We start from the raw sequence: 20,718 nt of genomic DNA, 5'->3' as shown, positions 1-20,718 counted from the left end.
AGATATGTTTGCAGAGGCCCAGGTCAAGCAATTCAGAGGAGCAAATAAAAGAGTGGATTTAGAGATGAGCTATCATAGCTTCATGACCAGCATCGTATTCATTTGTTTACTATGTTTTCTTTCCTACTAGACTGTATGTGTTCAGGATCCATGTCTCTTTTTAATATTGTAACCCCTCTACCAACCCATGTCCCTCATGTGCACAGCACAATAGCAAGTAGATAGAAGACACTCAACAAATATTCCTTGTATGGATGAATAACAGATGAATTTATTAGATTTTTTTCTCAAAACTATTCAGCAAAATGTACAATTCAATTCTCATCAGTAAAACATGAGGCATTTAGTGCCTCATGTGATGTTCTAGGCATTTGGGCTAAAAATGCCTAGAACGTCACATGAGGCAGTTTCTTTTCATTTAGGTGGGAATTTAAGACATTTTCATATGAAGCTAGGTAATAAAATGCTGTGGCAACATTCATATGTTTAAATGTCCTAAAAATTGAAGAGGCATCAAAGCTTATATCAGAAAATAAAAAGGTAAATGTGGGTTTGGAGTGATTCAGGAGACGTGTGGAAGAACTTATGATCTGAAGCAGGCTTGAGAGAGGAAGCAGAAAAGCGAAGCTGTGAAGGAAGGATAAGTTTGGCAGGTTTTGAGATGATTCTGCTGAAAGCAAATAAATGAGAGATAGTAAGAGAAGTCACTGGAAAAGTGAATTGGAACCAACTGTGGAAAACCATAAATTTTGGAGTTCAAATTATGGGTATTATGTCTTTTGCAAAGAGGGGGCATTAAAACATTTTAAGCAAAAGAAATGATGCGGCTGTTAGGAATATTTTCTGAAGATAAATCTGGCAATACCATTGGTAATTGATTGAGTGGGTAGAAACTAGAAGCGGGAGGACCAGTTAGGAGCCTATGACAGTAATTCTGAGCCAGATAAAGATAATGGTAGAAATAAAGGAAAGAGATAACAGGTAACATTTAGAAGGAAGAATCAATATCACATAATACAGATTTAGTCTGGGGCAAGGAGGGTGGAGAAGATATCTAGAATTAATCCACAGCGATACACATAGGATTCAGAAAGGTGGAGATAGAACAGAGACCATCCACTTATCAGAACTTGATTAAGAATGGCATCAGTACAATAAAAATCACAGTAAATTATTTTTAATATTTTAATTTTAATTTTATGTTCAGGGGTACATGTGCAGGTTTGTTATGTAGGAACACTTGTGACTTGGGGGTTTGGTGTACAGATTATTTCATCATGTGTGTACCAAGCATAGTACCTGATAGTTTTTTTTTTCCTGAACCTCTCCCTCCTTCCACTGTCCTCCCTCAAGTAGGCCCCAGTGTCTGTTGTTCCTCTCTTTCTGTCCATGTGTTCTTTTTTTTTTTATTTTAGCATTATTTTATTTATTTTATTTATTTTTTATTTTTTTGTTTTTTTTTTGGACGATTTTTTTTAATTATTATTATTTAGCTCTCACTTCTAAGTGAGAATATGTGGTATTTGATTTTCTGTTCCCGTGTTAGTTTTGCTCTTTTTTTATGGCCACATAATATTCTATAGTGTATGCGTACCACATTTTCTTTATCCAGTCTACTGTTGATGAACATTTAGTTTGATTCCATGTCTTTGCTGTTGAAAAATTACAGTGAATATTTATCATCCAATAACAAAAGTCAATATTTTGAAAAGCTAATATGAATCTGGAAGAATGTATATATCTTCATCTTGAGGAACTTCAGAAGGACGAGGCTTCTGGAAGTTATAATAGTCAGAAGATGTCTCATTTCCATAGATATGCTCCTCGAAATTAGACTGCCCTGTGTTTTCATATAGTTCCTTATCAGTTTTTCCTTTAGCTTTGGGAGGACCTGCTTCCACATTTTCATAGTTGTCGTGTATGTTATTTCCCCTGACAGCAGATTTGTGGTCTTGGGTTTCAGCTGAGATTTTATGCCTTAAGCCAATGATGCGGGGGCTCGAGAATGTTTTAGTACAGACTTTTCTCCTACGGCTTCTCCTTTGCAAAAACCTCGGTAAGGTAAATCGTGTGGCAACATGGTGTTTCCAGTGCCAAACACACCCAATTCCACAAACCACTAAGAGTAAAAGAAGCGAAATTCCTACAGAAATGGCCGCTAAATTATTTCCACAGCTTTTCAACATTTCTATACAAGCAGTGCTGTTTAGTGGTTTGGTGTTACCCTTAATGAATTCACAATGTAATTCTTTGTAGCCTAGTGTTATTCAAAAATGAGTTTGGAAGCTCTTTTAGGCATTTTCCTTTTCAGATCTGGAAGAACATTATCTGGTAAAGTCCTGATGCAATTAGAGGAGAGAGTGTATAAACTTATTTCTGGAAGACGGCTCTCTTCGTGTGTGATGCTCTTCACATTACAGCCATTAATGTATAATTGTACTGTATTGGGGGGATTTTATTCCATTCCACTTCCTTTTCTGTTAATGAATCACAAAATGAAGCAGAAATGAGTGGAAGATGACAGCAGAGTAGAAAACTCAAGAAAAAGAAGGTTAAATGATCTGCCATCCAGAAACCTGTTATAAATTAAAAATACATTAATTGCGTACTTATTATCTAATATAGAAAAATTACTGATTTTCACCAATGCATTAAACACCAGCATGTAGTGAGCTTCTTCTTTTAATATAAAATATACTACCTGTTGTGACAAAAGGAAAAAGAGTTAGAAAAATCCTGTCCCTGCCCAACCTGAGTGGTTTTATCACTTAGATCTCCACAGTTTTTGACAATTAGGATAACAATTTTTAGGTGAAAGATAATTTTCTGAGCACAATAGAAGAAATGGGACATGTACAGACACGTGCAATCATCTTCATTACCTGTCACCTCTTCTGTGAAGCCCTGCTTATCCTTTTTTGGAGCAGGCAGAGGCCATGTCTTTTTCTTAACCATTCCTTCCTCTGTAATCCCATATTAATGAGTCCATTCTCTATTATAGCGTGATAACCTAAATGAGAGAGAATTGTATTCTTACTTGGTTAAATGGTGGGCAGGGTTCAGGTCATTTCATCTGTATGCTCCCAGAGAACGGCACAACACCTAGCGCAGAAAATGCATCCAATCAATATTTATTGAATGAAATAATGCATTTAAAAATGACTGCAAATGTCAGCATCTAATTGCTTAAGATGATAGTTTAAAACTCAAAGGTGTAGTTTATACTTAAAACATGAAATGAGATCTTTAAAGTAAACCAAAGTATTTTCAAAATCCTTAGTATCACAGGTTTTCTCATAGCTTTCAGAAAATAACTTCCATCCAAGATAATTTTACATTGTTTTCTGTTGATGCTTTAAAATGGCAAGGAGACAAGAAGGGGAAGTGTTCAACTGGGCTGCACGTTCCATTGTGATTTTATCAACAAAACATTATTACTATATATTTTCAGTCTAGACATAGACATAGATCCAATAGTTCCTGTGAAATGATTATCATCATCTATGGAATGTTATCATCAATAATGTTTAGTTAAGAGCTTCAACTTTTAAAAACTGTTACAGGGATTATCTCATTTAATCCTATAGCTGCTATATGTAGTGGATACTATTCATATCACCATTTTATAGATAAGAAGAGAGGGTTAAAGAAGTTAAGTAACTTCCTTACAACCAAAATGTGACTGAATGAGAATTCGGGCAAAAATTTGCCCAAAATATTATTTATCCAAATATCTGTAACGTGCTACTAAGTGCATCAGTCAGTAAATTTGTATAGCTTGATTAGCTCTGAGGTTCTCGAAGGTTGGAAATCATGTATTATTCACCTTTGTATTACCAACACCAGCATTAGACACAGAATGACTAATCTATTAAACATTTGTTAATGAATGAAGTAATCTCCTTATGGGATAATAATAGTAACAATGAGAAGAAAAATAGAAATTCACAAAGTGGTGCTCTGCTTTCAGTGAGTATTCATGAAAAGTTTAATGGTAATGAACATTCATAAATTTGTCCGAGGTTAGAATATATTAATATGCAAATATTTAATTTGACATTTCATATAACAAAATTAAATAAGATGTGCAGCTAATTTATACAATTTTTTGATAAAAATACAGGGACAAGCACCCCAGATGCAGAAACGTTTTAATCTCCTTGGAATTTTGGGGAATAATATTGAGGTTGAGAACTGTATGGTCCGCCACATAAGATTTACAATCTGCAGGGTCCCTCCTTTATAAGGCCAGCCGTGCTTGTGTTCAAGGACAAAAGTTTAGCCAAATGACTTTAATCATTAGGACCTCATTTCCTGTCTGAAGCGGATGAGCACCAATTATCTGCAAGATATTTTATGGTATACATGGCTAATGATTTAAGAAATTATTTGCCAGAATATTTGAAATAAATTTACAAAATACACTTTAAATATTGATTGAAATTAATCAACTTTTTGAAGGACACTAGGCCTGCAACAGAAGTCACAGTGAGGGTTGAGAAAGGCTAACTATTGTTACTTCTGCAGCTGAGGATAAGGCAATAAATTACTCTCTTAATTTTTAAGAAGAAAAGGCATTTTTACCATCTATGTTATTCTGTGTAGAGTAGATATTCTGCTACATCCAAAATATTAAAATTGTTTGTCTAAGAGATATTTACCAAGATAAAGACAAGAAGACTTTTTACAGAAAAAGAAATGCATCGTTTTCTTCGAAATAACATTAGAGGAAAAAACCTGTGAGACATGAACGAAGACCTACTATAATGAAAAACATATTTTAAACAATAACCGTTCAAATATAGTTTAACACTTAAATAATGTTCACTTTGACCAGTTTGAAAGAAGACTCTGTTTTCATTTTGGAAAGCAGTTCCAACAGGTTACCTAATAATTTGACATTTTACTTAAAATCGCAAATTGTCGAGAAACTTCAGGAATTTTCAAGTAAGATAATGCCCTTCTGTTTGGAAACAAGGTAACAGCAAAACATAATCAGATTTTAAAGGAACATTAACATCACTCTCAGTTTGTAAATTGGGTTTCCCCCTTACGGCTACGTAAGGCATTTTTTTTCTAAAAACTGTAATAAGATAAAAATAATTGATTAATTAAACACAAACTTGTTTCTTATAGTGTTTAATCACCCAAATACCTCAAATCAGGTTCTTACTTACCTCAAGATTGGTGTGTCAAGCTCTGTCTTTTGTTCTTTTGGTTATGTTTTAAACCTGCATTGGGTTAGAACTTGTTCCTCTTTTTCACTTTGGTGGGTTACTTCCTTCTTTCTCTCCTTCTTTCATGTTATTTAATACTTGCAAAGTTTCCTGGCTCTAGAGGAAGTTAGTATCAGATGCAGCAGAATTAAGATAAATGGCATGAGGTTTTAAATAAGGAAGTCTGGCCCTTCATCTTTGTCAAGTAATAATTTTTTAACTGCATCAGAAAATAATACATAAAGCCTACATGGTTTTTTATTTGGGCCATATTTGCAGTTCCCACTTTAATATCAATAAAAATCACTTCACTTGTACTTTGATTTTTTTAAAAAAGAAATATTTTAATTGTAGTAACACACAGGTCTTGGGCTTTTATTATTATTATTATTATTATTATTATTATTATTATTTACTTGTGTTGCTAGACCAGTCCTCTCTTCAAATATTAATATTATGTACCAATGCTCCCAAGTTATAGCCATACAGGTCAAATCAGTGTCCCAATTTGGGTTCGGAAAATGTTAATGTTCTTTTAAATTTATAAATAGGAATTTCCTAAGGTATGTTTTGAGGCCCATTTGAGACCCTGAGATAGGCTAGCAGCTCTTCCATCAAGTAAATGTGGGGAATACTGCTTCCCTGGAGATTCATGGGCATATCAGCATGCTAAAGGCTCTCAGCAGTCCTACAGCCAGCAAACAAAATAAAACCAAATAAGCAAAAGAAATTGTTCAACTTTGCTTAATAATAGTAGTCAGTATGTTCCTAGCACTAAGTACTCCAAATCTTTTGTGTAATACTCAGCAAATCTTGGCAACAACCCTATGAGGGAGAAAAACTGTTATTAGTCCTATTTTACAGAAGAGGAAACAGAAGCACATAGAATAATCACTTGCCCAACAGAGCCTGCAGTCTGCCCCCAGCACCTGCGTGCTAAACCACTGCACTGGCTGCCTTGCTAGATTGAGTAACATGTTTCCAACATAGATAAGCTTACCAACAGCATCTCTTGGAGTCCAACTCATGGGAACACACACAGTGGGAGATGCTGAATTAGACAAATTACAGATGAATTCGACAGATGAGATGACAAAGTAATGGGAAATTTGTCTTTTAAGTTGTATTGGAACTTTTTGAACCACAGAGGATTAACTTTGCATAAGGTGGTTTTAAAAAAGAGGATTTAGTTACTGAAATAACTACTGGACATTGGAAGGACAGGATGTATTATTAACACCTGCTGAGCACTGACATTATGCCAGGCATTGTGCTAAGAGATGAGGATGCAAGAATGAATAAGCTCCCTGCAGCACTTAAAGCCAAGTAGAGAGGCTGCTGCACCCACAGAACATTTCAGATCAAAGTGATAATGCCTAAGAAAGACAGGATTATGGACAGGGACAGTGGAGGTAAAGGAAAGAGGCATCCAGCTCAGAGGGTGGTCAGGGAAGGTAAGACCTGAGCTAAGCCTCATAGAATAAGGTGTTAAGGCAGAATAGGGGTGTCCTGGACAAAAATCTTACAGTGAAGGAGGTTATGAAGTTGTGAAGCTATGAACTTGATGTGCTCCACATTCTCACCACGATATTTAACTGCAGTATTAGCCACCCCTCCAAATAATATACACACTCACCTGCCTAGGTACACATCTGTAAGCAAAGCAATTTATACAATGTTTGTATAAAATTATGATTTTCTCTAGAAGGCAGGACAACTGGTGCTCATTCAGTTTTTGATCTTTGAACTTAAAAAGTAGCTTAACCCCTTATTACTTTAGTTTTTCTAAGGGTAAATAAAATGGAGGGAAAATGACTGGCACTTTCCTCAAATAGAATTTTTTTGATGTAATGGATATAATTATTCTTCAAGTTTATAAAAGAAATGCTGTATATATTCAAAATAGAAGTATTGGATCATTGTCATTTGTAGGGATTATGTTTTATGTCTTGAATTCTATATTTTCCTACTTCCCAATCTTTGGCCTCGAAAAGTACATATTTATTGTCTCCTTTCAATTCCTTTTTAATCACAGCAATTGTGTCTAGGTTTCCTTTTCCTGCTTTTTCTTCTACAGTTATATGGTTTGGGTCGTAAAGGGCTTAGGAGGTAGTTTATTGTTCTGTAGTGTAATTTGGACTGGATCTTTCATTTAAGTAAATCTTTCTCTCCTATTAATTGATGACAGCAACTACTTTACTTAATTGTGATTTAAGTTCCTAGCAATTTCTTGTGTGTCAGTTAGTATCTATTTCTTTTAACCCATGCCCTTTTTCAGATACTTGAACTGAGTAACATTAGTGATGGTAAAAATGAACAATGCTTGTGTATGTGAATTTTATTTGAAAGCTTGCCAGACTAAAAGCATCTTTCTGGCTATTTTGGAAGGAGTCGCCAAACCCCATGCTACTTGTTAAGGGTATCATGGGAATTTACGTTTTAGGATAAAGCATTATGTTACCTCGGAAAGGTAATGCATTTAGTAGCTAACAAATTTATTAACACTAATCGGTTTATGGGATTAACCAAAAAGTAGCTAGTTTTAATAGAATGTGTCACTACCTTACAACTAAAAGTTTTTCACTCTGTGGCCCAAAGAGTTATAAAAATTTTAATGCGGCTGGGCGCAGTGGCTCACGCCTGTAATCCCAGCACTTTGGGAGGCCGAGGTGGGCAGATCACCTGAGGTCAGGAGTTCCAGACCAGCCTGACCAACATGGAGAAACTTATCTCAACTAAAAATACAAAATTAGCCGGGAATGATGGGGCATGCCTGTAAACCCAGCTACTCTGGAGGCTGAGGCAGGAGAATCTCTTGAACCTGGGAGGCGGAGGTTGCAGTGAGCTGAGACAGCACCATTGCACTCCAGCCTGGGCAACAAGAGCAAAGCTCCATTTCAAAAACAAACAAAAAAAAATTTTTCAAAGCAAAAAAACTGAGCAGCTAAAGATGAAGAGAGAAAGCATGAATAGGAACAGGTAAAAATAAAACCATTGTTGCTTTAGTTATGCTTACGGCCAATCCTGGTAGTAGTTGACAAACTTAAATCACATAATTTGTAGAGTGTAGGAGATGGATTTTACTGAAATGGATCTCAGATGTTCGTCAAGAGATTCATTCCCAAACTTGAATGTCTATCAAAATCATTTATGAAGTTTTAAACAAATATGTAAATTTCTAGGACCTTGAAGATTCTCCTTCATTACGTCTGGAGTGGGGCCCAGAGATCTTTATTTTAAAACCTTAGAACAACATCTAGGAATTTATGGGTAGGAAAATGAGATATTATGCAGACTGTGAGGGGAAAGATGTTTACATTTTACTTTACAGTCTTTTGTGTTATTTGATATTTTCCACTAACATGTGCCACTTTTGTAACAAAACAAACTTTAAAGCCTCCCCAAGTGATTCTGATTTGCAGCCATGTTTGGAAACCACTGATACAAATGAACCCCCTGGCTGAAGTGCAGATAAGTGATGTGATTTAATCCACAGCCTCCAGCCTAGAAAGCAGAAGCCTGGTCTGGATATAAAAATCCAGTCCCTTCATTCTGACCCAGCACTTCTCTGTTGTACTACAACACTATCTGAATGCGGAATAGATGAGAAAAACGTCCTTAGATGTCCCCTTCAATAGTCTATCTTTTTATTCTTCTTCTTCTTCTTCTTATATCATGAGGAGTTGGGGAGATATACATACACAAATAACAAGAAGTTGGGGAGAAGGAAAAAGGAGAGCAAAATCCATTAGGGTTCCCATAGGAATGAGCTATGAAAAGCATAACCCTACTGGCGGACCCTTTTAAGACATGAAATTTGCCACCTGGAACACGTCTCTGGCCTAAAATGATGAGCATTATTATGGTTCATTTGACAACTTAGAAAGGTCAAATTATGGTCTGGGACTAAAAGAGAAGATGCCGAAAGAAAAAGTAAGAAGACCCAGGAATTTCATTCATTGAATGTACACACTCAATAGAAATAAGTATCACTTCTCTTTATAACAGCTTTAGGAATAATAACTCAAAGCTCTAGAAATAACCCAAAGGTCCATCGATAGTAAAAGGAGTGAGTAAATCATAGTAAATTCATGTGATGGAATACTACACAGAAATGAAAAAGAACAAACTATAATACTAATATACACAGCATCAGGATGAAGCTCACAAACAATGCAGAATTAAAGAAGCCACATACACAACACTATACACTGTATGATTCCATTTATATGAGATCAAAATTACGTAAAACCTGTCTATGGATATATGATAGAGGTCAGAAGAGCTGTGGTTACTACAGACCTGGTGATGCATCAGAGAGCCTTCTTGGATGCTGGGAAAGTTCTGTATCTTGATCTTTGTGGTGGTTATGAGATGTATTTTACATAACCATTCATTAAACTGTATATTTAAAATTTGTGAACTGTATGTAAGTTGTATTTTAATCCAAAAAGAAATTGGGAATGAATAAGAGAATTCTTATATGTTATAAAAATGGAGATAATTAGATATATATTTTTATTCATCCAGATTACCATCTTCTTTGGCAAGCTGGTCTACTAGTTTGAGTGAAGGAATTCTGTGCTAAATTTGAGGTAGACTTTAAACTATTTGAATTCTAACTTTATTTGGAACTTCCTGAGCCTCAGGCTTGGTGAGGCTGGTATGAAGATGAATTACTAATGAGTTACCAATGAATATTGAGCTTCAACCCAGTCAAAGCAAGGGGTCCTATTTTCTGAGATCAAAAATATGATCATAAATACTTTGACTTACTCAAGGGATATGTTTCCCCAAGATCACATACAACCCCAAAACATATAGGTATAAAGCAATTTTTACCTATTTCTTTTTAATCTTGATTAAGTAACACAGCTGTGAATCTTGCTTTCTTTGTCCATGAGATAGCAATGGATGAGGCATCCCTGAGCTTCCTTCAAATCTACTAACTACAAATAACAGAAATTGGTCATCAACACAGAACAGAATGTTTGAAATTGGTTTTTGTGCTTAGTATATACTTCCCTTTAGTCCAATTCCCTTTTTTTTATCATAAGTCTTTCCTAATTGCTATGCAAATCAGATAACATGGAGTGAGGCTCGCTTCAACTTTAGCTGAACAACACTGTCTCTTCTTCCTTCAGTATTTCCCCTTTTATTCCTTCAGATAAAACTAAATGCACATTGAAGAAATCGAATAACCATTTAATATGAAAAAATTTTTGAAACATTTTACTTCTTCATGAATAAAACTGAAAACTGCATCATTCAGTATTCCTATAGCAGATACATCATTCATCTCAGGCTGTGTATATAATTTCACAGGTCATATAACCCGTAAACTATTACAATGACAAGTTTTTTTGTTCATTTTAGAAGAGTTCTGTGAACTAGTACATAAGACACCAAATAAGTCATTGTTTGATTCTGCCAACTTCTTCAGTAAATGTTGAAAGGCATAGTACAACATATTATAATTTTTTTTTTTTTTTGAGACAGGGTCTCCCTCTGTCACCTGGACTGGAGTGCAATGACATGATCTTGGCTCACTGCAACCTCTGCATCCTAGACTTAAACAATCCTCCTGCCTCAGCTTCCCAAGTAGCTGGGACTACAGGCATAAGCCACCCCACCTGTCTAATTTTTGTATTTTTTGTAGAGATGGAGTTTCACCATGTTGCCCAGGCTGGTCTAGAACTCCTGGACTCAAGCGATCTGCCCACTTTGGCCTCCCAAAGTGCTGAAATTACAGGCTTTAGCCACCGCACCCAGCCACATATTATAATTTTTACATAACTAGGAATGTTTTGAAACTGCACATGTAGCCGGGCTAGATAAGAAAACTACTGGATTCCCAGGAACTTTTCTCCCACAGACAGCGTCAATCACTATTACCATTTGTAAACTGGCTGCGTTTGGGGGCTAGCTCATTAAAGAAAAATATTACCTTAAACCTTTTGCTTTAAGACCCTGCATGATCTCAGGTGTACACTGATTCCGAGAATCAGTGAAAGGAAGGCAGAGAAAAGTGACAGCTTTAGATCTGCTCTTTTTACAAAATGGGATGGTGCCCTGCATAAGTCTATTTTGATAAGAAGCAGAGGGTGAAGAAAATAAGAAAACAAACACTAAAAGAGTGGGTGGGGCAGGGGATCTGTCTAAATGGGACCTGATAATCAGGCCCCCTTCTTTTATTCTCCCATGGGAAACATGCTTTGAAAGCCAATTCATCTTTAGATTAACACTGGTAAATATTCACCCAGAACTTGAGAGCACTGGTGTAGAGCATAAATGTTTCACGGTCTCAGGTAAGCCAGTGTGATGCTCCTGCTAAACCTGCTTTGTGCTTCAACGTAGACGTCATCTTCTCCTTGGATATAGTAACTATAGATTAGGCTAAAGTCACAACGGTCTTTCTTAAGAGACGTATTACTTACCATGATATGCTCCTTTTATTAATGCATTAGAATTTTAAGTCTATCTCTGTGTTGTCCTCAGAGTCTGTTTCTATCCCTGACATTGATTAATTCGGGCCAGTCATTCAATCACAGAGTATCTCAATCTCCTCATCTGTCAAATGGATTTTAAGAAGTCAAAGATTCTTAGGTCCAGTTGCTCACTGGAATCTCCTGAGGAATTTTTAAAACTATGAGCGCTTAGGTCCCAGACCATCAAAATGAAAGCAAAATCTCTGAGGGTGTAACTCAAGCATTTTTAAAGTCCGTTGGGTATGTAGACGTCCCCTGCTAATATTCTGTGACTCTCTGCCGTACCCTCTTCAGTAAACCACTTAACTCTTCACTTTGGGTTTCTTCACATGAAAAGGGAACTTGAGAGACAGTGTTGCAAGAAAAACAACCTGCAAAGTGCTTAAAGTTCATCAGAGGAATATAAATCACTAAAAAGAAAGAACCCAGGGCCGGGCGCAATAGCTCACGCCTGTAATCCCAACACTTTGGGAGGCTGAGGCAGGCGGCTCACCTGAGATCAGGAGTTTGAGACCAGCCTGGCCAACATGGTGAAACCCCATTTCCACTAAAAATACAAAAAAAAATTAGCCAGGCATGGTGGCGGGTTCCTGTAATCCCAGCTCCTCAGCAGGGTGAGGCAGGAGAATTGCTTGAACTGGGGAGGCGGAGGTTGCAGTGAGCCAAGATCCCACCATTGCACTCCAGCCTGGGCAACAAAGTGGAACTCCATGTCAAAAAAAAAAAAAAAAGAAAGAAAGAAAGAAAGAAAGAAAGAAAGAAAGAACCCAGGAATTTGCATACTGGCTAAAATGGCACTAATACTTCACATTTATTGGGCACTGAACATAAGTCAAACATTTCTCTAATCCCTTTACATGGGTTTCCTTTTTTAATCCCCACAACAAGCACGTGGATGAGTATTATTCACTAGTTTGGAGATGAAGAAACTGACACACAGATCAGTTGAATTACCAACCCAAGTTCATACAGCTTATGCCAGAGCTTAAATTCCAACTTGGATCACACAGTTTGAGTCTAGAGCCTGTGCTTTTGAGTCTAGAGCCTGTGCATAGTACCTCTGCAGTACTATGAACTATCCTCTTATTTTTATTTTGTTTATCTAAATTCCTGTAAAGAAGTCCCAGATTAAAATCTGCTTTATTCCAAAGGGGATAAAGTCAAATTCCTATTTATTTCACACCATCCGATCTGAGCTATAGACAGTGCCCTGACTGTGGAATATTGACGGACTAGAGCAGAGCTCTTGCCCAGGTTTTAAGAAAGTATGAGAGGTTTTAATAAGTAATTGAGGACACATAAAAATTAGAGGCTGAGCTGTAAGATCATGAAGCTCGTGATTAGAATTTTTGTTCTCTACAGTTCACAGTTGGGGAGTGACATGCTCAAAACCGGGCTTAAGTATGGCCACTCTTGCTACTATTATGCAGAATCATGGAAACGACCTCATGTTTACCTCTGACTGGACTTAGCAAGCTGCTCCAAGTAGAGGCGGCCCATGTCTCTGCATACGCAAGGACATGTCCGTACCCCACATCACACCATCTCTTGCCTGCACAACTGCAGTAGCCTCTTCCTGCTCTTCCTACACTGGCGATGCTACAATACCTTATCCTCCGGCTGGCAGAGTGATATTTCCCAAATAATAAATCAGATCACATCAGCCCCCCTGCATAAGACCCTTTACTGGCTACCTATAGTCTTAGAATTAAACCCCAACCCCTAATACAGGCTATAAGGCTCTCCGTGCTCTGGCGGCTGCCTCTTGCTATTCTTTCCTCCTGTGTCCTCCCCAGGTCACTAGCCTCCAGTGACCCTTATTTTCTCTGCACCTCCTGTGCGCCCAGTTTTTTCCTGCCTTAGGCCCTGCACTAGCTGTGCCCATTATCATGCTGCTCTTCTCCTAAATCCTGCCATGCCTGCATCCTTCTCACTGAGGCTTCCTCTTCCATATCCCCTCCCCAGAGAGGATTTCCGTGCCCTGCCCAGTTTGAAGTGCACCCCAACAGATGCTCTCACTCACTATCAACCCATATACACTGTCACGGTCACCCACACACAGACTGTCACTCACCGTCAACTCTATGTACATTATAATTCCTACACATGCTCTCACTGTTATCACATGCTCTCATTGTTATCACTATCAATAAGTGACAGGAGATGCTGTCACTCCGTTTCACCTTCACACACATGCCCTCACTGACACCCCTACACAGGCTGCCCCTCTCTGTCACCACTATACATGCTGTCATTCACTGTCAAACCTACACATGCTGTCCCTTCCTGTCACCCCTACACATGGTGTCACTCACTATCACTCCTACACATGCTGTCCCTCACTGTCACCCCACATATGCTGTCCCTGTCACCCCATACATGCTGTCTCTCACTATCATCCCTACACATGGTGTCACTCACTGTCATTCCTACACAGGCTGTTCCTCACTGTCACCCTTATACATGCTGTCCCTCACTGTCACCCCACATATGCTGTCCCTGTCATCTCTATACATCCTGTCCCTCACTGTCACCCCTACACATGTTGTCATTCACTGTCGCTCCCACATAGGCTGCCCCTCTCTGTCACCCCTACATAAACTGCCCCTCACTGTCACCTCTACACATGCTATTACTCCCTGTCACCCCTAAACATACTGTCCCTCATTGTCACCCCTACACATGCTGCCCCTCACTGTCACCCCTAAACATACTGTCCGTCACTGTCACCCCTACACATGCTGTCATTCACTGTCACTCCTACATGTTTTCATTCACTGTCACCCCTACATATGCGGCCCCTCACTGTCACCCCTACACATGTTGCCCCTCACTGTCACCCCTACACATGCTGTCATTCACTATCACTTCTACACATGCTGTCACCCCATACATGCTGCTCCTCACTGTGACCCCTACACATGCTGTCATTCACGTCACCCCTACACATGCTGTCATTAACTGTCACTCCTACACGTTTTTGCTCACTGTCACCCCTACACATGCTGTCACTTGCTATCACCCTAACACAGGCTGGTTCTCACTGTCACCCTTATACATGCTGTCCCTCACTGTCATCCCACATATGCTGTCATTCACTGTCACTCTTACACGTTTTCACTGACAGTTGCTGTCATCCCACATATGCTGTCCCTCACTGTCACCCCTACACATGCTGTCCCTCACTGTCACCCCTACATACGCTGTCATTCACTGTCACTCCTACATATGCTGTCCCTCACCGTCACCCCATACATGCTGTCATTCACTGTCACTCCTACACATGCTATCACTGTCACCCCTACACATGCTGCCCCCTCTGTCACCCCACATAAGCTGCCCCTCACTGTCACCTCTACACATGCTGTCACTCCCTGTCACCCAACATACTGTCCCTCACTGTTACCCCTATACAGTCTGCCCCTCACTGTTACCGCTACACATGCTGTCACTTCCTGTCACCCCTACACATGCTGCCCCTCACTGTCGCCCCTTCACATTCTGTCCCTCATTATCATCCCTATGCATGCTGCCCCTCACTGTCACCTCTAAACATACTATCCCTCATTGTCACCCCTACACATGCTGTCACTCACTGTCACTGCTACACATGCTGCCCCTCACGGTCACCCTTACACATGCTGTCCTTCACTGTCACCTCTACACAGGCTGTCACTCACTGTCACCCCTACACATGCTGCCCCACACTGTCACCCCTACACATGCTGTCACTCCTACACACATTATCACTTGCTGTCACTCCTACACATTCTCTCATGCACTGTCACTTGTACACACATTGTCTCTCACTGTCACCCCTACACACATTGTCACTGACTGTCACCCATACACATGCTCTTACTCACTGTCACCCTACATATATTGTCATTCACTGTCATACCTACACACACTTTCACTGTCACCCCTACACAAATTGTCTCTCACTGTCACCCCCTATATATTGTCACACATGGCCACCTTACACACACTGTCACTCTCTGTCACAGCTACACATGCTCTCACTGTCACCCCTACACACATTGTCACTCACTGTTACCTCTACACACACTCACTCACTGTCACCTCTAAACATACTGTCACTCACTGTCACCCCTACACACATTGTCACTCTCATCTCCGCACATGCTCTCACTGTCACCCCGCACATGCTGGCACTCCGTTACCCCACACACACTGATGCTCACTTTCATACCAACTTGTTCCATTTTCATAATAGCTTGTAGCTCTACCTAATGCTTTGATATTTTGTGTTACGCTTATCCCTCCTAAACTTAGTGCTAAGTTCATGAGAAGATGGGTTATGTCTTTCTTGTTCACTGCTGTCTGATTTATCAGTGTCTGTCATATCATGTAAAAGGGGTTCAACAAATGTTGCTTATTAATAAATGAAAAAATAGGGATTATTCTTGGAGAGTAATCTTGGGCTAAAATAATAGACTTTATGTTGTTAAACATAAACACACATCACACAGCATATGCAGCACTTGTATGTGTATTATATATATATATACACAAATATTTACACACATACAAATGTACATATATAGTTTAGAGAATAACAAATAAGTACACTCAGGTAAAGAAATTGAAAATCACCACTACTTTGGAAACCCCAATTTGCCCCACCCCATGATGTTCTCATGTTTCGTCTCCAGAGTAACTATCATCTTGGTTTCTTTTTGTTAATCATTCTTGTCCTTTTTAAGAATTTGATCATCTAAGTGTGTGCCTGTAAATTGTTTTGGAAAACTAGACAGCAAGTGCAGGCTTGGCTAGTGTAGAAATGGCAAGATCCCCACTCTTTGATGAGGCTCTCAGGAGAAGTGAATCCACACTGAGCTTTGACACCAGCTTGTTGAGAAATTACAAAGCCCATTCTGGGGGGCTCCGAGGTCAGCAGAACAGGTGTGGAAAGTGCCATGAGAAATGCACAGCTTGTCAGGAAGCTGGCAGGGCTGTAGTGTGGACCAGACACTGGATGTCTGATGGAGAGAAGGTCAGAGCCAGGGATTTTTTCGTATTTTCTGCTTCTAAGTATGGCCTTTAGGGTTGGTCAAAAAAGAACATTTCTGTGGAATAAAAAGGGCTTTCAGCTGATTCAGGCAGCAGAGTGTCAAGACAAGACAATTGTAGGCAAGTATAGGGGCCAGGGTCACTGAGACATTCTGTCCTCAGGTTTAAAAAGGGTGCAAAGTTGGCTGGGTGTGGTGGCTCACGCCTGTAATCCCAGCACTTTGAGAGGCCGAGGCAGGTGGATCACTTGAGGTCAGAAGTTCAAGACTAGCCTGGCTAACATGGTAAAATCCCGTTTCTACTAAAAATACAAAAAATTAGCTGGGTGTGGTGGTGCGCACCTGTAATCCCAGCTATTTGGGAGGCTGAGGTAAGAGAATAGCTTGAACCTGGGAAGCAGAGGTTGCAGTGAGCGGAGATGGTGCCATTGCACTCCAGCTTGGGCAACAAAAGCAAAACTCCATCTAAAAAAAAAAAAGGTGCAAAGTTAGCTTGAATAGGGTGCATTATTTCCAACAAAAACTGTGTCTGATACCCTTTGCTTTGATTGGTTGATTCATTCAATGTTTATTTAGTTTTACACTTTGCCTCTAGATTGTCTTTTGGACAGGCTTTATTGCATACATATAAACTCCATTTGAGTTCTTTTGTTTCAAAGGACAGAGCCACAACTCAAACTGACTTACACAAGGTGGATTTACTGACCTATCTAACTAAAGAGTCTATGTGCTTACTTCGTTTCATTGGCAATCTTTTATTTCTCAAACTGCCTGACGAGTACATGGGTATTCATTATAATAATCCTCTTGAATATCTGAAATGTTTCATAATAAACTAACATAAAACAAACATGAAATGATTGGATCCAGGGTTTCAGAAATGTCATCAGGTTTTGGTCTCTCCTTTTTTTGGTTGGTTCCCTTTCCTCTAGGAAGCCCCTACAGCTCCAGGCTCCATACACTGGCGGGATAGTAGCAAGAATGCTTGTCCTCTCTACACTTCCAGAAGTCCTAGAGTTGGTCACTGGCCTAAGTCAGGTTCCAAGCCAACTGTTGGAACATCCTGTGGCTAGAGATGTGTGATGCTCTGATGGGTTGAGCCAGGCTCACACACCCACCCTGAAGCTAAGGAATGAGGCCAACAACTCCTCCCTACGCCAAAGCATGGTTTGCCAATGACTAGCGATGACATTTTGACTATAAGAAGGTGAAGGGATGCTGGATATGAGAAACACAAGTGACCACTTCAATTCTTGAGGGTTGTTTAAAGGGATAAGGGCAAGACAAAGAGTTCCCTTAAGAGAGAGATAATAACTATTTCTCAAGTTGTCTGCCAAATTCTGTTGAGGACCTAAGGCAGCCCCTAAGCAGAATTACTATCAATAAGTCATAAAGAAGCACCAATATTATCCTATTGGTAGAAGGAAATGGTGGAATTATACTTTTGTCAATAAAACTAGTATTGATACTCTCCACTGTGACTAAGACTCTCTTCTTGACCAAACTCTCCCCAGGCTTTGCTGGGCCTTTTCTCTACTAGGTACCAACCTTGGCCTATGCAGACTTGGAACAAACGCTAACAGTTTCTCACAGCTCAAGGCCACATCCCGAGGATGACCCTAGCTGCCCCTTAAAGTGTTGCCTGAAAAAACCTCAAAGCTACCAAAAGAATCCACTGTTTGTTCCAGCCAAAACCTGAAGATAGAGCCCTTGTCTCCTAGTCTCTATGGAAGAGTAGGAGCTTAACTTTGATCATGTCGGTAGCAAACTCAGATGGGTTTCACATGGAGCAACTCCTCTTTTCCTGCTTTTTGTAATTTTTTCCCTTTCCTGGCTCTACTGAGCCTCTGCTCACTCGCTCCCTATTCCCTCATTCTCCCTCTAGATGCTGAGTCACCTTTGTACAAATCAAACTTGACCACAGTTCACACTGGGCTCTTTTCCTCATTGCTATAGTATATTACTGATTAGAAATCTGTCTTTTTCACTTTACTAGTGCCCAGTGTTGTTTATATCACCTGCAGGAAAAAAAAAAATTTTTTTACTGTAGAAGTTAAGGGCCAGGTTGCTTTGGGAGCAAATGTTTTAAAACCAAAACTTAGAGAAGGCTGCCCTCTGCTGCTTAAAAATCCTGGTTTGGCAATGTGTGTGTGTAGTTTTGTTTTTGTTTTCTTTTGTTTGTTTTTTACTTTCTCACCCCCTATTTTTGTACATATGCCCAGTTACTAGGGTCTTTGTTATAAACATGACTTCTATGAAGCTGATTTTTAGAAACCATCATACTCCGGATCAATACAACTTAAGCAAGATTGAATGGCTGACCCTTTCAGCTGGTTTGCTTGGGTATGGATAGACTGCCTGAAAGTACTAGTCAATAATTTAAAAGGACATCTCTATAAGCACTTAAGACTGATCAAACGAACTAAAAAACATTGAGTTACTCCATATAAATGCAATAAACTCTTCCTTTACGTTACAGTACCAAGAGAGCTTGCTTGTGACATTGTTTGTCTGCACCTCTTTGATCTTTTTCTTTGGTGAGTGTGAGCAGCCTTTATTTTTTTAAAAAAATTCTTTTTTCCTTTTTCACTATAGAAAACTGGACAAATATAGAAACCTTAAAAGTGAAGTGTTGATAAAATTTCACTTTAAAAACTCATCAGAAAGCTAGGATGAGCAATGATCCTGAAGTGGTCCTCTCTCCAAATCATCTGTTATGGATTTCTTGGCAAGTTCTTCCAAATAGTCCCTTCACTACTTCTCTGCTCTCCACCCAAATAGCTACTCTCAGCACATGACTTCATTTAGTGCTTTACTGAGAAGATGGTCACCTTGTGATGGAGGCCCTGGCTTCTTCCTTCCTCTTCAGCTGTCTCCAAACTCCTCTTCTCATTGCCAGCTTCAGAGAACAGCTGTCTTCCTTGTCCCAAAGGTGAATTCTTCTCCTTCTGCCCATCCCCCCAGATCATATTCCTTCAATAGTCCTCACTCTTCAACATATTGAAGTGCTTTTTCTTTTTTAAGCAGTTATAATCCCAATGATCTTGCTGGATAATATTCTAGATAGAACTCAATTTTCATCACCATCACTTCCCAACTTTTTGAATGACCTAAATAGACTGTTCACTCTGTCCCACCTACAGAAACTGCATTCACACAGATTAGATTACCCTCTAATTATTGTTCTACTTGACCTTCCTGCAATGTTTTACACTTTACTTCCTGGAGTCTTTCCTGCCATCTCTTTTGGTTCTTTTTTATGCCTCTGACATTTTCTGGTTATTTTCTGTCCCTTCCTATCTTCTAACTCATAGGACTTTACATGTTTTGTTTACTGGACTCTCTAATAAATACTTTTGAAAATTATGTACCTCTTCACACACTTTTAAGTTGACATGTAGATTTTGTCATAAGATTAAAGAGTGATATGGTTTGGCTGTTCCCCACCTAAATCTCATCTTGAATTGTAGCTCCTATAATTCCCATGTGTCCTGGGAGGGACCCAGTGGGAGGTAATTGAATCACGAGGGTGGGTATTTTCCGTGTTGTTCTTATGATAGTAAATAAGTGTCACAAGATCTGATCTAAAGGGGAGTTCCCCTGTGCACACTCTGTTGCTTGCCACCATGTAAGAGATGACTTTGTTCCTCATTTGCCTTCTGCCATGATTCTGAGACCTCCTCATCCATGTGGAACTGTGAGTCAATTAAACCTCTTTCCTTTATAAATTATCAGTCTCAGGCATGTCTTTATTAGCAGTGTGAGAACAAACTAATACAGTAAATTGGTACTGGTAGAGTAGCATGCTGCTATAAAGATGCCTGAAATGTGGAAGTGACTTTGGAACTGGATAACAAGTAGAGGTTAGAACAGATTGGAGGGCTCAGAAGAAGATAGACAAATGTGGGAATGTTTGGAACTTCCTAGAGACTTGGAGGGCTTAGAAGATAGGAAGATGTGGGAAAGTTTTGAACTTCCTAG

At 39.2% G+C, this 20,718-nt stretch overlaps 1 protein-coding gene across 3 annotated transcripts; it reads right to left on the bottom strand.

The window, feature by feature from the left end:
• Positions 1–246: 246 nt before the first annotated feature.
• GAPT (GRB2 binding adaptor protein, transmembrane) lies at positions 247–5,285 on the bottom strand. 3 transcript variants are annotated; one of them, XM_054555583.2, is made up of 3 exons: positions 5,178–5,285; positions 3,038–3,102; positions 247–2,576 (listed from the first exon to the last, which is right to left on the bottom strand). In XM_054555583.2, the coding sequence occupies exon 3, from the start codon at positions 2,184–2,186 to the stop codon at positions 1,713–1,715; it is 474 nt and encodes a 157-aa protein (XP_054411558.2). In that variant the 5' UTR covers positions 2,187–2,576; positions 3,038–3,102; positions 5,178–5,285; the 3' UTR covers positions 247–1,712. The 3 variants fall into 3 exon arrangements, with proteins under 3 accessions (XP_054411558.2, XP_003776646.3, XP_003776647.3); XM_003776598.4 differs by having other exon boundaries at positions 247–2,477; XM_003776599.4 differs by lacking the exons at positions 3,038–3,102; positions 5,178–5,285 and adding an exon at positions 2,883–3,009 and having other exon boundaries at positions 247–2,477.
• Positions 5,286–20,718: the final 15,433 nt, after the last annotated feature.

The sequence above is a fragment of the Pongo abelii genome, chromosome 4 (genome assembly GCF_028885655.2).
Source record: "Pongo abelii isolate AG06213 chromosome 4, NHGRI_mPonAbe1-v2.0_pri, whole genome shotgun sequence".
Classification (NCBI taxonomy): domain Eukaryota; kingdom Metazoa; phylum Chordata; class Mammalia; order Primates; family Hominidae; genus Pongo; species Pongo abelii.
The sequence above is the reverse complement of the archived record's forward strand: the minus strand, read 5'-3'. Positions and strand labels throughout refer to the sequence as shown.